The following is a 12628-nucleotide window of genomic DNA, read 5'->3' as shown; positions in this document are numbered from 1 at the left end:
GAAGAAAACCGCTCTGTCAATGCAGGAAGCTGAATCATTTGTGAATAATTCATGTACATGGTTTCTACAAATGTGTGGTGATAAATGTGTTTCTGTTCTCAAAGGGACATCTCGGGGACCAAATGTGACTTCTCAGTTCAGGTTCAGTTGCGGTTTTGCCTGTCGGAGACTAGCTGTCCTCAGGAAGACCATTTTCCACCCAATCTGTGTGTAAAAGTCAACGGGAAGCCGTGTAACCTGCCGGTGAGGAGCTCTGCAATAAGCACATAAACAAACCCGTCTTTGTTCCGCCATTCACATCTTGTTCTTTTCTGCTTTGTCCCACATATTGGTGTTGAACCTATTTTCTATATGAGTATTAACTTCGTAATATTCCCAACAAAAAGGCAAATTTTCTCTGTTTCCTTCTGTCTGTCATCTAGGGTTATCTTCCTCCAACCAAAAATGGCGTAGAGCCCAAGCGGCCCAGCCGGCCTATCAACATTACCTCATTGGTCAGGTTGTCTACCACAGTCCCCAATACTATTGTTGTGTCGTGGACCGCTGAAATTGGAAGGGTAAGGACCAAAGTGCCACAATTTCAAACAAGGGACTTTTGAACTGCAGGCTGCAGATGGACCTAAATAAAAATTCTTGGCTGAAGCCAAAACTGAATATAATGAAAAAAATTGCTGAATACCAAACAAGTACATTCATATTTTGCCAATGTTTTTACCATTGCATAAATTAAAGAGTCAAAATGTGCTTTTTACTTGCTGTTTCCTCAAGATTTGGAGAGACTATGGTGGTTGGGTCCAAGGCCCGAGAGGGTCCAGTAAAGTAAATACATGTGTCCATTTACTTTGAATGGACACATGTAATATGTTTTATACTTTCTGTGACTATAAGCCAATTAATCTTATTTCCATACTGTATAGACACCTTATTTTGAAAACTGAGCATTGTCATATGTGTATCCTCGTGCTAAATTCATCAAGTCTGACCAAGTTTGATAAATAATATTGTATGTGGTTCTCATATCGCGTAACATAAAGATTTCATGGCCTCTCTTCAGGTAGGACTTTCATACTGTAACACTTGTCTTTGTAAAGAGAGAAATTACAGGATAAAGTCGCTAACCTGTTTCAGTGGATTTACCATAAAGGCTTGACTACATGTGCACTCCAAATGTTGGTGCGGCTAGCTTAATCGCCTTCTCACAAACAAGTGACAGAAACACTCAAAGCAGGTCAGACCGTTTGTTGCCTTTTCTAAGAAGTCAGACACAGATGGAGTGAATGTGCTAGGAGACAATTCAGCAGAACAGTGTGTGCAAACAGCAATTTTTTGCGTCTTTCTCTGTCACATTAAAATGCTTCCACTGCCGACATGTCAACGTAATTGTTCAGTGAAGTTTATTCGGTCTTTTGACATATTAGGCCGAACAGCGAGAGTGGGTTTTTTTATACAGTATTTTCAGCCGATTAATTTCGATGGCCAAACATTCGGTGCATCCCTAGTTAAAATCATTTATCTAAAAATTGCCTTTTCTGTTTCTTGTCCCTCTAAACGGAAACATGTTTGTGTTTCGGGATGGTTATGGGTTATTATGTTATTATTATATAACTATCTTTTTAGTTTGGTGATTTATGATGGTCTTTTTTATAATTTAATTTTAATTTTATGTTTAAATAATAATTGATCATACAAATAAGTATTGTACTGTACTGTACACACTCACCTTTTATAATACATGGGTAATATTAATATATACTCTTTATCTTAAATATTTTATTAGAGAATTCATGAGCATCCTGATTAATATGCCAATATATGCATCACTTCATCTTGAGTTCCTGAGTTATTGTGTTCACATGAATGAGACAGACAAAAAATGCTCTACAGGTGTGTGACAGAACAGAAAAGTCTAGTTTGAAATGAATGTGGACTTCAAAATCAGACTTCCATTACAGTTGCTTTAAATTCAGCATTGATCTTGCCTACAGTGGGATTAAATGGTTGTTTGTGTGCAGCACATGCATGAGTGTGTGGGAAGCAGTTTAAAGCTCAGGAAGTGGGATTTCTGACCACCACTGTGTTGAGTTCTTACAGCCAAAAATCTTACACATGAGCATTAAATGGTGGAGCAGAGTAAGAAAGGGTAAATATGCAACTTCAGGGAAAGCACGCTGAGTGAAGGTTGTAGGCACAGTTATTGGAAAAAAGTCACCTAGACCAAATAAATCTGTTAATTTGACGATTATCTCATATTCTGATTTATATTGAGTTTGGTGGAGCGTGATGCTCTGCAGAAATGTCAGCGTACAGTGCCCAAGTTCTTCCTCCCCTCTGTTCTTCGTAACACATGGCTGGACATACAGTATATTTGTCTCAGAGCAGTAGGATCGTTAGAAAGTATCTTGCCTGTTGAAGTGACCTCATGCAGCACCGTTCAAGGACATTTTGTCTAAATGACCAAGAACTCTGACTCTGGCAAAAATAATGTCATGTACCTTTTTGCACATTGTGTCATTATTGAAAACCTTCATCATGTGTGTCTACAGAGTTACTCAATGGCCGTGTACTTGGTGAAGCAGCAGTCATCCACAGTGCTGTTACAGAGACTAAGGGCAAAAGGCATCAGAAACCCAGACCACTCCAGAGCACTCAGTAAGGACTATCTTTTTTTTCAGAGAGATGCTGGATTGATATCAGGGTCGATATTGACTTAACTGGGCATTGGCCGGACACGTTTCAGTGTTTCCACTAGTTTTTAGCACTACAACAATCACTGGCCTCATGTTACCTTACATAAAAATTACCCCAATGAGTCTTACACGGTGATGTATACAGATTTAAGTTGTTGTTTCATCTCAACTCTTTTTGACTATGAACAAAACATGTCTGTGTTTATGACCTTAGAAATCCAAAGCAGATATTAGCAGGCCAATGAAGAAGACACTGGTGGTGAAATGTGTTTTTTGCGCCACAACTTCTTATGTTAGGTAAAGACAAATTATACTCTCTGGTTATCTTGCCTGCAGCAAGGTTTGAAAGTCTATTATTAGCTAGGGAGCCCTACTTTGGCTGCACTAAACACATTCATTGTTATTTCTTTTTCACCCAGTCAGATGGCCAAATTGCCAATTTCAAATAAGAAAAAAGTGTTTTATGAATCACAAAATGTTATATATCTATATATATTTTATACTGTTTGTGAAGTAATATAAGAAGATTCAGGTGCAGAGGGGAGCCCCACACAGCCTGAGGAGCTCTTGAATACATTTACAGCTGCTACATTTGTGACCTTGGTTTGAAACAAGTAGTAAAGGAGTTGCAGTCTGAAATCAGAAACTAAGCTCGTTCTCGCTCTCTCATGTGCCTGCGTTTTACTTCTTTTATGCAGTCAAAGAGAAGCTAACAGCAGACCCAGACAGTGAAATAGCCACGACCAGCCTTCGCGTGTCGCTGCTCTGCCCGGTAAACATTCTCCCTGCTCTTCATGAATTCAAGACAATGTTTAGAGATGTCATGCCGAGACATGTCTGTCCATTCTTTTCTTTCTTTTTATGTGTTTCAACATGCATATTTGTCCTTAACGTTTGGTTCTGTACATGATCCACCTGTCAAATTGTCTTCTCAACCCCTGTCATGCACCTTTTCCACGTGGGTTTGGCATGTTTGTGACATCTATACATCCCTGCTGTGTGTGTGTTCTTCGTGTCCTGACTACATGTGTGTGCACACTGTACAGCTGGGGAAGATGCGGCTGATGATTCCATGCCGGGCACTGACATGCTCCCACCTGCAGTGCTTTGACGCCACACTCTACATCCAGATGAACGAGAAAAAGCCCACCTGGGTGTGTCCTGTATGTGACAAGAAGGCCCCCTATGAACACCTTATCATCGACGGGTAAGCCACCCAACCCCTCATCTCCCCATCATCATCTCCCCATCCTACAACCATAGATTTTTGTACAGATTAAAAAGCCTGCTGTATATATCATGTTAATTGGTAAGCTTTAAAAGCACTGGTAGGTGGATTTTGTTATCTTTGGAGTGAACCTGGCTAGCTGTTTCTCTCTGTTTCGTCTTTATGCTAAGTTAAGCTAACCAGCTGCTGCCTGTAGGTTCATATTCACAGACATGAGAGTGGTTTTAATCTTCTCATCTTACTCTCGGCAAGAAAGCACATTAGCTTATTTCCCAAAATATCAAACTTTTATCTCTTATTCCTTTAACTTTGTTGCACAGCCATGTCTTCCAACCAGAAAAGGAGGAACGCATCAGTAAAGTTAGCATAAAAGTCAACTTGGGGTCTGTTTACTAGCATTTTTCTGAAATGCTTCAAGCTGCATCTCTTGGTCTTCCATAGGTATCTTCTGTGCAGCTATACAACAGCTATAATCAGCTTGGATTCACAGCAGAAACTGTGGGTCACTTAAATAAATTGTCAAACATTTTTGTTAAACCATTGTATCGTTCTCTCTCTCCCACATTTCCTGTCTCTCTTCAGCTGGTCTATCAAATAAAATAAAATAAAAAAAATATATATATAAAGACTGTGAGTAAATAATATCAAAAGATAGACGTTTTGATGGAGTAATCCTTTAACTCACTGGAGTGCAGGAAATAGGGCAAGTTCTCCGGCGATTTGCCGGAATTCTGACATGGGCTATTTTTTTATTCGACAATATATAAATATGTCTGTGGAAAATATTCTTGCGTAATTTTTTTAACTGTCGCGTGAAATGTGTGTGTGAAGTGCCAGGCTGTCTCTGTCTGTGTATACACGAAAGAAAGGGGACTGGCACTTCCTGGCTATGTGGACATTCATTGGCTATTGTAGGCTGTCGACAGGGCATGAAAGTTTCTATTGGGTCAGTTAAGGTGTCATTCAAAAGGTCAACGTGTAGACGCTTTTTTTTCTCTTTCGCGTCCCTGTACTTTTCTCGCGCACTGGTGGGCTCTATATGGCGCTCATCTGTTCCCATTCTTGCCTGTCATCTAATCTTTGTTGGCGGAGACAGAGCAGGTAGAAGCTCGGGTGCCTTTCAAGCAGCTGTGAGCAGTACCTGTCACAGTAACTTTTCGTGAACCAACCAATCACAGCCTGGATGGGGCGGGACATTTAAAAAGTTTGATGCGCTACAGCAAACTTATAAAATGTTGAACTCATTGTTCTGCATGAATGATTATTGACAAGTTAGTACTTAGCATTACCTAATTAGAGACTAAACACCATGTAGATCTACTATACTACTAATACAAATCAGCACTTGTTTTTTCTATAAAGATATTTATTTTGTTAAGAAAAAGGGACTGAAAAAAATGTGGGTCTGATTCTGGTTTCTTCAACTTTCACTCAGGAGCAAAAATCTGCCTTTAAACTTGAAAGAAATAATGATTTGACATTTATAATGAGAATTATCGATATTGAATGAAATTAAATGTTTTATCGTGATAACATTTTCGGCCATATCGTCCAGCCCTACCAGCACCTATATTTTCCACTTCAAGCATTGATTATATGTGGTGGCAAAAAATGTTACTAGAATGCAGGAAATGAAGTATTTAATGCTCAAAATCTTCTGGGGGAGGACCCCCCAGACCACCCCATCATATATTTCCACGTTGAACTTTTCATCAAAATTGTGTACAATTATCTTCTCGTCTTGTTTTTGTGAAACTAGTATCGTGTTTCCTCATGTTTCGTGAACTAAGTGTATGTCACACCTCTAATCTGAGCTCCTGTGTCCCCATCAGTTTTCAACACAGAGTTACGCTCTTGCCCCCTACCCTCCATCTTTGTCGTAAACCCCAAACACATTTCAGGCACAGAAGAATTTCTTGCTTTAAGCCCTGGGAGTGTTCTATGTAGAGAGACCTCTACAGCACATTGTTTAAATTAGCCTGTTTAGAGTAGATTTCTTGTCTTTAAGAATTCATTTAACTCGGAGGGTCTTTTCCACTTTGCCCAGCATTTGTTTAAAAAATACAGATTTCTGTGTGTGTACATTATCTTGGATGGGTTTGTATATGACGTGTATGTTTGTTCTCAGGCTTTTTGTGGAGATCCTCAACAGCTGCATGGACTGTGATGAGATCCAGTTCAAGGAGGATGGCAGCTGGGCCCCCATGAGGTCTAAGAAGGAAGTGCAGGAGGTCTCCTCTGCTTCCTATAACAACGGACTGGATGGTGAGACATACATGAGGGATAAATGGGGACAGGGGGGGTTAAGAAACATAGAGGTTGCTTCTACATGAATGCAGTGGAGGCTGGAAGTGATTAAATTAGGATTAAAGAGATGTGGTAAGAGAGACTGTGTATTTACATCCTCTCCCCTCTTTATTTATGGATTGTCAGTTTTAATTTGGCGTGGCACCAGTCACAGTGCCACTGCGTAAACTGCCTGTCTCCATAGTAAAAAACATACTGTATTATGACCGCAGGGGAAATGTGTACATGTGCATTTTAGCACGATCACAGTATTCAGCAGTGCTTTGTTTTTTCCTTGGAAATCATAAACACAAACACACAACATATAACACACATAAATACACAAACTGATGTGTCATTGCCGCTTTTCAGGTTCCTGTCGGACGTCTGCAGGCTCAGATCAGCGGAGCTCCTCGTCATCCAGCCACAGTGGCAGCGACAGCAGTAATAGCAAGAGAGTGGAGGTGATCGATTTGACACTGGACAGCTCCTCAGACGATGAAGGACAGGATTCACCGCCTCCACCGCTGCCACCACTGCCTCCTCCACCCAAAAGAGCTTGCCCCTCTATGTCCCCGACCTCACCACCCGTCATCAACAAAGGGTCAGACACACACCAACACTCTGATTTCATCACCACACGCAGTTTGTATTTCAATAAATTTGGAAACGAGGGTCATTTAGCTGCTCACGTGGGTAATTATTAATCTGGATGTTAAATGATTCATGAGTTTTGCGCTCACAAGTATTTTAACCATTTTGCATGAACAACTTTCACAGTAGGTAGCCAAGAGTGCTGACTGAGAACATTTTGTGTCTTAACTCCTTTTTGAAAGTTAAAATTGGATGTCTAGATGTAGAATTGGGTGTGTTTCCAAAAGAGAAACACTAAATCTGTTAGTTTTCTAGCATTCAGAGGTTAGAAGTTCAGTCACTTGTAATTCTACATGAATATAAAATGTTAAGATAGAATTAAATGCTTGACAAAATTCTCAGTATCAGGAAGCATTGGTTTAGCTTTAAGCTAACAAACGTACCCTATAGAGTTTCAGAATCAGAATCAGCTTTATTTGCCAGGTATGGGTATACATACGAGGAATTTGACTCTGGATTGTACAATGCTCACGATGAGCTTACTTATACAATAATACAATAACACAATAATACAGTAATAAAATCAAGCACAGGCTACAGTATAGAGAATACATATATACACACCATAAACAAAACAGACAGATTGAGACAATAGTGCCATGAGCAGAGTGCAAAGGATGCAGGGGTAAATTGTTATTACCATTATTGTTATTATTATGTACATGTCAGAGGTGGGTGTGATACAGGTGCACATCCACATACAAGCATACATGTACACAGTGTGAGGAGTGCAAAGGATGCTGGAATAAATAAGTATAATGTGCGTGTTATGTACATGAGGTAAGTGGATTTGGTATACAGTATATACAATATACAATATGAACCGTAGGAACAGCTTTGAAATAGAGAATGATGAATAAATAGATGGTAAGTGGTAGCCAGTAAACATGAATTATTGCACAGGAACTGTTCCTCACACTGTGAGTCAGAGTCAGCTGTTCATCAGAGTGATGGCTTGTGGGAAGAAACTGTTCCTGAGTCTGTTGGTTGGCGTACAGTGCTCTGTAGCGCCTACCAGAGGGGAGAAGCTGGAACAGATTGTGTCCGGGATGAGATGGATCTGCAGTGATGTTTAGGAGGAGAGAGACAGAGAAACATTTCTAAAACCAGTGGCCCTCCTAGTTTGCAACTCGAATAAAGATTTGAATCCAGGCTCTCTGAAACTTTAACGGCTGCATTTCTTGTCAAATTAAAATTCATTATATGTAGAAACTGCTGCTGCTTCATTTGACTTTAATGAACCCTGTGACTGTTCAGATGTTTGTGTTTCTAGGTCAGCGGAGGAGCACCCCCTGTACCCGATAAATATGACATGAAATAAAAGCCTAATTATAAATGAAGTGGCCTCTTTACCTCTTCATCTCTAAACCTTTTCCTCTGTATCTGCCTTCAGAGTGTTGAACCTGCACCACCAGGCTTCTCCTGTAAGCCGTACTCCCAGCATGCCAGCCCTGGACACCAGCTACATCCCTCCTGTTCCCCCACTTATCCAGGACTATAGACCCTACTACCACACCCCCAACGACCTCTCAGGTAATGACAAAAACACGGACTCAAGATGATTTGGGAATACTTATTGGTGCGAGTTCTGTTTGTAGCCATTAAAGGTCATTACTTTAAGAATCGGAACAGGAGGATAAACAAAATATGATACTGTATAGTCATTTCCTAATTAGTAATGAACTAAGGGGAAGTTTGATGGGATAACAAAAAGCTTAAGAGGTCAAATGCATCTTAAAATGACAACTTTTATTAGTTAATAAGTCACAAAAAGTATATTTTATTCAAATCTGGTTAACTATTAGACCCTTCTATCAGTAAAATCCTCTAGCTTTTAATTAATTTTAAAACATATTTTTGTGTTTGCATTTGTGATATAGATTTTTGTTAATTTTCACCTGTTGATTGACCCTGCCTTTACTTGATTTCCAGAATTGAACTTCTTCTCTTTTCTTCAAGGCGACAATCATCAGGTACGTACAACAGTGTGTCACATTAATGTGGAGTCGCCTTATTTTGCCATCTGAAATCCTGGAAGCCTGTGATCATGGTGCATTTTAAAATAGTGCGAGGCTCTGACTCTACATGTAACCGAAAACTTAAAACCCTGCATTTAGTCGTGCTTGTTAACAAACATTCTATCTGCAGTAAACAGCATGCAAAGTCAAACATTTAAAAATTCAAAAAAACATTTGAATCCTTTGTTTTTTTTAGCTAACCAGCTGCAATTTTTTAATTGTCTGTTTTTTAAATGCTGCGAGCAGAGCACAAAAATAAGAGGCAGATATCTCAAATAAATACTACCTGCACAGGTGTATACCACTGGAGATTAGTAAGTATATACATACATACAGGAGCATAAAGAACAAATTCAATTAGATCCATTAGCAATATATCTAAAAACTTTAACAAATGTGTAGCAAAGTACAATACTGACTTGTTGAACACTATCCTAATGTTGCTGGCACTATAATATTGGGCTGACTGAACAAATCTTTGATGGAGTAATTCCATATATACAGTAGGATCTATTTTAAGCAGTAATTCAACAATTCAACGGTTGGGGAGTATTTAATGTACACTTCATGAACTGTAAAACTATCTGAATAGCACACTTTTGGCTATAATTATTTGATTCATAACTCTGGCAAACATTTTTTCCAGTGCCCTAGTAAAGGTGTGTGTGAGCTCTCTTCTCTGTGTGTGCTGCAGTCTGTTCATTATCTCTGCCCACACCGGGCTCTCGCATGTGCCCCTAAAAACAGATAGGCCTATGTGCAATGAGAAAAATTATTTATGAGCAGTGTGCCAGTAACTTTTAAGACAACAACCTCCAGGTTGTAACCCCCCTCTCCGCCCCACTGTTCAAAACATAGTCGGACTCGTCACCGGAGAGAAATGCCGGTGCTCTGGACGCTCTGTGACAGAGAGACTTCGGCAGCAGCTGAAGTGGTCAGACAGAAGAAAGCACAGAGAAGATAAAGAATGCCAATTAACGTTAGCAGTATCTGTGCATTTAGTTGTTAAACATGTTGAACTTTTCACAGAGCCGACGTGACTGTCAGTCACTTTTCGTCAACCGACCAATCACAGCCTGGATGGGGCGGGACATTAAAAAAAGTTTGACATGCTACAGCAAATTATTAAATGTTGAACAATATGATTATTGACAAGTTAGTACTTAGCATTAACAAATTAGAGACCAATGTAGAGCCTTTTGCTTGCATAAGAATTAAATAAATAAAAACAACCCACAGAAATGAAACAGCTGTAACTGGATTTAATATTCGACTAGTGGTAAAATAGTATACTACTATTATATGAAATTATAATGAATGTAGTATATTATTGTTATACTAACAGTATACTATTAACTAAACATTATCATTTCATTTAATACACTCGTGTACAGTTCATCCTCCAGGTTGTGGGTAGAGACTCTGCATTAGACAGTGTGCCAATATGTGCTGCTTCTAGCCACCACCTCTGTAAAGCAACACGCTCCCCTTGTTCTGTTTTACGTCTGTTTTACTTTTTATTGTTATAAATATTGTTTAACTTTGTTCAACTTGAGAAATACACATTTGTCAGTGTTTCGCGCATTCCTTGATAATAAGCCAGTAGGCTCATAGTACCATTTGTTCCAATAAAATCAAATCGCAATATTGTTCACAATAATTGCAATATGACTTTTTCTCCAAATCGTGCAGCCCTACCTGTCACAATTGGTGTAGTTGAAAAGGTTGTTGGACCCATATGCAGGACACGAGCAGAGCAGGAACAGTCCAAAAGGTTAATTTTAAGCAGAAAGCGAGCACACTTACAAACTGGGTGGCTGAGTCCCAATAAATTTCCACAAAGAACAAAGTAATCCAGCAGGTACAGATCCAGAACAGGCAGGAAAGCATGAAACAAACATCAGATAATAACAGAATGAGACAGGAACTAAGGCAGGCACAGATCAGCAGACTGAACATCACGGCACGGAGGCACAGAGTAGACTACCAACTAATAATACAGTGATGGCCTTTCCAAAACTAGACCCTCAACACTTCCACTCTGATAAGGAGTGAACTCAGGTGGGAGTCACCCTCACAGTCAAGTCGAGCTCCCTAACCCACGTAGTAGTGTTGTAGTTAAGACCAAACCGAGACCAGAGTTTATCAAGACTGAGACAAGACCAAGACTTTTAGGGGCTGAGACCAAGTTGAGACAAAGACCAAGTTCCCACATTATATGGCACACAATAAAATGTGGAGCGAGATCATAGGTACTTCTCAGATTGATCTGAAAGATCCACATTCCCATTAAAATCCCCACATACAAACACTTGAGCTGAAATCAACATAAGTATCTTTATTCAACACCCCTTTTCCGTGCTTACCATCGCGTTTAGGAGTGACAGTTAAGAGAAACAACACATTTTTAATTAGGGTTGCATTTGAAGCAATATGTTTTACGTCCAATCAAAGTTGGATGTTAACAAATAAATCAGACAATGCAAAAGCAATTTATTCATATTCCCAAAGTTATGGTCTTGACTGGTTTTGAAATAAAATCCCAAGTCCTCAATGTCCGTGACAAGACCGAGTACAAATGCGGACGAATCCAAGACAAGACCAAGACCATCAAATAGTGGTCTTGAGAGTACTACAACACTACCGCGTAGGGTAAAAATACAGCGGCCACCTTTCGGACTTTTACCCCCAGCGTAAATAGGATCAGATGTTACCGCTGCACTCACTGCTATAAAATGTGCATCAAATTAACAACAGTTGTATTAAGATTCAGGACTGATGTTGAGGAAAAGTGTGTTTTGCAATAACGAAACTTAAAGCATTTAAGATAAGAAAACCCACAGTTTGTCCCACAGTGGGGAAATTGCAGTTTGCAACAGCAAAACAAGAGCAGAGATAGATAAGTGTACAAGTAGCATAAACAACGACATTTGTCATTCATGTTGTATTTGTTCATGAACCAAATTATTTTGAATAGATTTCAAATATTTATTTAAGACTGTGACTATGACTTCCCTTTCAAAAGCTAAATGCACCTTATATAACGCTTGCCAAGCGGCTGGTCCAACACGCCTTCAAAAACACCGGTAGAAAAACACTGAGCTGCAGCACGCACCTCTCCTCTCCCTTCCAAACACTAGCTACCCTCCAGGCAGTCAATGGACATAAAGTTGTTACTGTGATGTAGAGACAGAGCTCAGTTAAAACTTTATGGATGAAAGATACATTTGTTACAGATTAATAACTCACCACTCTGAAACTCTTGCTCCAGTCCATGTTGCCAAGGCAACATGTAGCCGACAGCTGAATCGAAGCTGTTTACCGGCTTCTCATTGACCTGCCCTTCTCTGCTTCTGATTTGCTAGTAGTCCTTCACTAGGAACTGCGCATGTGCAACTCCCAACAAAGATCATTTAGAGACAAGATGTATCACTCCATAGCTAAAACAAAGCCTTCAACACAGGGTGAAAAGAGGAGCTGCAGCAATGTGCAGTATGAAAATAATATGGTGTTTTATTTAAATTAAAACAAGTAAGCCTGTTCCGGTACAACCCCTAAATAAGATTTTGAACCTGAAAATGAGCATAAAATGTATAAAGAGTTAGGCTAAATATTTTTCTTTAATGCCTTTGTTGCTTGTTACGTGATCCCCCTGTGTATCTAGTTGTGCCATGTTCTATTATTCTGTCGTTTAATGTAGGCTATTTTGTTTTGGCTGAAGGTTTTCATATGAGATGAATACAATTCAATAAAAA

The 12628-nt window shown here is 39.5% G+C and overlaps 1 protein-coding gene across 1 annotated transcript in view; it reads left to right on the top strand.

Annotated features, from left to right (window-relative positions):
* Nucleotides 1-12628, top strand: part of LOC119890131 (E3 SUMO-protein ligase PIAS1-like) — a 65168-nt gene that overhangs the window by 47002 nt on the left and 5538 nt on the right. Inside the window, exons 4-12 of the mRNA XM_038701217.1 lie at nt 105-243; nt 423-557; nt 2544-2649; nt 3386-3459; nt 3734-3894; nt 6044-6180; nt 6574-6805; nt 8249-8388; nt 8788-8828. Of these exons, the coding sequence (XP_038557145.1) occupies nt 105-243; nt 423-557; nt 2544-2649; nt 3386-3459; nt 3734-3894; nt 6044-6180; nt 6574-6805; nt 8249-8388; nt 8788-8828 (1165 nt within the window). The remainder of the gene's footprint in view (nt 1-104; nt 244-422; nt 558-2543; nt 2650-3385; nt 3460-3733; nt 3895-6043; nt 6181-6573; nt 6806-8248; nt 8389-8787; nt 8829-12628) is intronic.

Source organism: Micropterus salmoides, unplaced genomic scaffold (assembly GCF_014851395.1).
Source record: "Micropterus salmoides isolate LMB-PRFRI ecotype aquatic unplaced genomic scaffold, ASM1485139v1 Ms_hic_scaffold_6, whole genome shotgun sequence".
Taxonomy (NCBI): Eukaryota; Metazoa; Chordata; class Actinopteri; order Centrarchiformes; family Centrarchidae; genus Micropterus; species Micropterus salmoides.
The sequence above is the reverse complement of the archived record's forward strand: the minus strand, read 5'-3'. Positions and strand labels throughout refer to the sequence as shown.